We start from the raw sequence: 2,714 nt of genomic DNA, 5'->3' as shown, positions 1-2,714 counted from the left end.
TTTTTTTTTTTTTTTTGAGGTGGAGTTTTGCTCTTGTTGCCCAGGCTGGAGTGCAATGGTGCAATCTCAGCTCACTGCAGTCTCTGCCTCGCAGGTTCAAACGATTCTCCTGCCTCAGCCTCCAGAGTATCTGGGATTACAGGCGTCCGCCACCACACCTGGCTAATTTTATATTTTTAGTAGAGATCAGGGTTTTACCATGTTGGTCAGGCTGGTCTTGAACTCCTGACCTCAAGTGATCTGCCAGCCTTGGCCTCCCAAAGTGCTGGGATTACAGGCATGAGCCACTATGTCTGGCCCTGTGTGAATATTTCTGTTGGTTGGAGTTAGAAAAGCACTCCGTATGTGTTATAAAATAATTACAGCAGAAAGAGGACAACTCCCCCACCCTGCCCCACTGCACAAACGATGCCCCCACACACACGCTGACCCCCCGGCTGGTTCCTGGGAGCTGGCTGCCACCCACTTCCAGAAGTGTGTCCCTGTGCCTTTATGTCTCTGTCCTCTCTGAGCCTCATTGTTCCTCTCTGTAAAGTGGAGCTGTGATTTCTTGTTCACACCCGGTTACAGAGTTAACCAAGACCTAGGGCTTAAGGGAGAACTCTACACATAACTCCTGGTTTGCTGGTGGGAGGGAGAGGTGTGGAGTGAGCCTCACACCCCACATTCCCTGCCAGGAGAAAGCGTTCCAGTGCTGAAGACGGCGCTGCCGGAGGGGCTGGGGCCCTACTGCGCAGAGACACATCGGCGGCACACGCTCTTCTGCGGGACCCTCATCTTGCAGGCCCGGGCCTATGTGGGACCGCACGTCCTGGCAGTGGTGACCCGCACAGGTATGAGCCAGGAGGCTGGGCTTGAGATGCTGGGCTCAGCACCCATGGGAGAGGTGGAGCGGGGCAGGGTGGGCCCTGAAACCCTGGACCCCATGCCCACTTCTGCTGCTGCCCTGCTGAGGGACCTCCGGCAAGTCGCCCCCTAAGTGGGGCCTGAGCACCCCCATCTTCGCAGAGAAGTTGGGCCAGACCGAGACCAAGCGTTGCAAGGTCTGCAGGAGCCGCCGGGTTTACAGTGCTGGAGCGGGCAGGGATGTCTCACGTGGGCAGGATCTTCCCTATGTCTGGATCTGAAGTGGAACCACCCAATGTTTAGATACTATCCACTAGTTCCTTCTTTAAAACCTTTAAAAAGCTTTAAAGAGCCTACCAGAGCTAGGCCAGACTTGTTAGGACTCTACCCTGGTGATGACTAATCTCAAAACATCCTTCCCCGGCCGGGCGCGATGGCTCACGCCTGTAATCCCAGCGCTTTGGGAGGCCAAGGAGGGCAGATCACAAGGTCAAGAGATTGAGACTATCCTGGCCAACATGGTGAAACCCCGTCTCTACTAAAAATACAAAAATTAGCTGGGGGTGGTGGTGTGCACCTGTAGTCCCAGCTACTTGGGAGGCTGAGGCAGGAGAATTGCTTGAACCCGGAAGGTGGAAGTTGCAGTGAGCCGAGGTCATGCCACAGCACTCCAGCCTGGTGACAGAGCAAGACTCCATGTTAAAAAAGAAAAAGAAAAAAAAAAATCGTGTCTTGCAACTCCAGAGGCCCAGGTTGGGAGGGCTTGTGTGGGGAGACCTGCCCTCACCCTAGCTTCCCTGCCTTGGGGTCCCCGCCTCCTCCCCAGGGTTCTGCACAGCTAAAGGGGGCTTGGTGAGCTCCATCTTGCATCCCCGGCCCATCAACTTCAAGTTCTATAAACACAGCATGAAGTTTGTGGCTGCCCTCTCTGTCCTGGGTGAGTGGCCCCCTGCTACCCTCCTCTGCCCATAGCCCCCAGCCCAGGTCCCAAATCCCACTCAGTCCCTCGCTGTCCCCCCAGCTCTCCTTGGCACCATCTACAGCATCTTCATCCTCCACCGAAACCGGGTAAGCCTTTGGGGGTGGGCTGGGGGGTGCTGCCAGCAGGGCCCAGGGCCAGCCAGCCGGGTGCTCACATTCACAGTGCTCCCTGCCAGGTGCCTCTGAATGAGATTGTGATCCGGGCTCTGGACCTGGTGACCGTGGTGGTGCCGCCCGCCCTGCCTGCCGCCATGACCGTGTGCACACTCTACGCCCAGAGCCGGCTTCGGAGACAGGGCATCTTCTGCATCCACCCCCTGCGCATCAACCTGGGGGGCAAGCTGCAGCTGGTGTGTTTCGACAAGGTGGGGCTGCAGGTGGGGTTGGCTTAGGGGAGTGGGACAGCCACAGGCACACTGGCCAGGCCCCAACACCCGAGTTAATCTCTCAGCAGTGTCCACAGGACAATAGGTCCTGTCTAGGGGTGGAAACCCCCAGAGGATCCACCCCTGCTCCCCACCCCACCCACTCCTGCCCTCACTGGGCTCATGGCCTGGCAGATGAAATGTCTAGAATCCTGTGTTCAAGAACTGGTAGGGGGCTGGGTGCCATGGCTCACGCTGGTAATGCCAGCACTTTGGGATTTGGAGGCTGAGGTGGGTAGATCACCTGAAGTCAGGAGTTCTAACACCAGCCTGACCAATATGGCGAAAACCCGTATCTACTAAAAATACAGAAATTAGCCAGGCGTGGTGGCACATGCCTGTAATCCCAGCTACTTGGGAAGCTGAGGCAGGAGAACCGCTTGAATCCGGGAGACAGAGGTTGCAGTGAGAGGAGATCGCACCACTGCACTCCAGCCTGGGTGACAGAAATTCTTATCTCAA

General features: G+C 56.7%; 1 protein-coding gene across 8 annotated transcripts in view; it reads left to right on the top strand.

The window, feature by feature from the left end:
• The window catches only part of ATP13A2 (ATPase cation transporting 13A2), a 26,468-nt gene that overhangs the window by 14,641 nt on the left and 9,113 nt on the right, over positions 1-2,714 (top strand). For 7 of the 8 annotated variants that reach the window (XM_037730166.1, XM_037730192.1, XM_037730163.1 and 4 more), the window contains exons 12-15: positions 678-833; positions 1,673-1,783; positions 1,868-1,914; positions 2,004-2,192. In XM_037730166.1, coding sequence (XP_037586094.1) covers positions 678-833; positions 1,673-1,783; positions 1,868-1,914; positions 2,004-2,192 — 503 coding nt within the window. The remainder of the gene's footprint in view (positions 1-677; positions 834-1,672; positions 1,784-1,867; positions 1,915-2,003; positions 2,193-2,714) is intronic. The other variant, XM_037730181.1, reaches the window with a different exon arrangement.

Source organism: Cebus imitator, unplaced genomic scaffold (assembly GCF_001604975.1).
Source record: "Cebus imitator isolate Cc_AM_T3 unplaced genomic scaffold, Cebus_imitator-1.0 Scaffold15, whole genome shotgun sequence".
In the NCBI taxonomy this organism is placed as follows: Eukaryota; Metazoa; Chordata; class Mammalia; order Primates; family Cebidae; genus Cebus; species Cebus imitator.
Note: the sequence above shows the minus strand (reverse complement) of the source record. Positions and strands in the feature narration are given on the sequence as shown.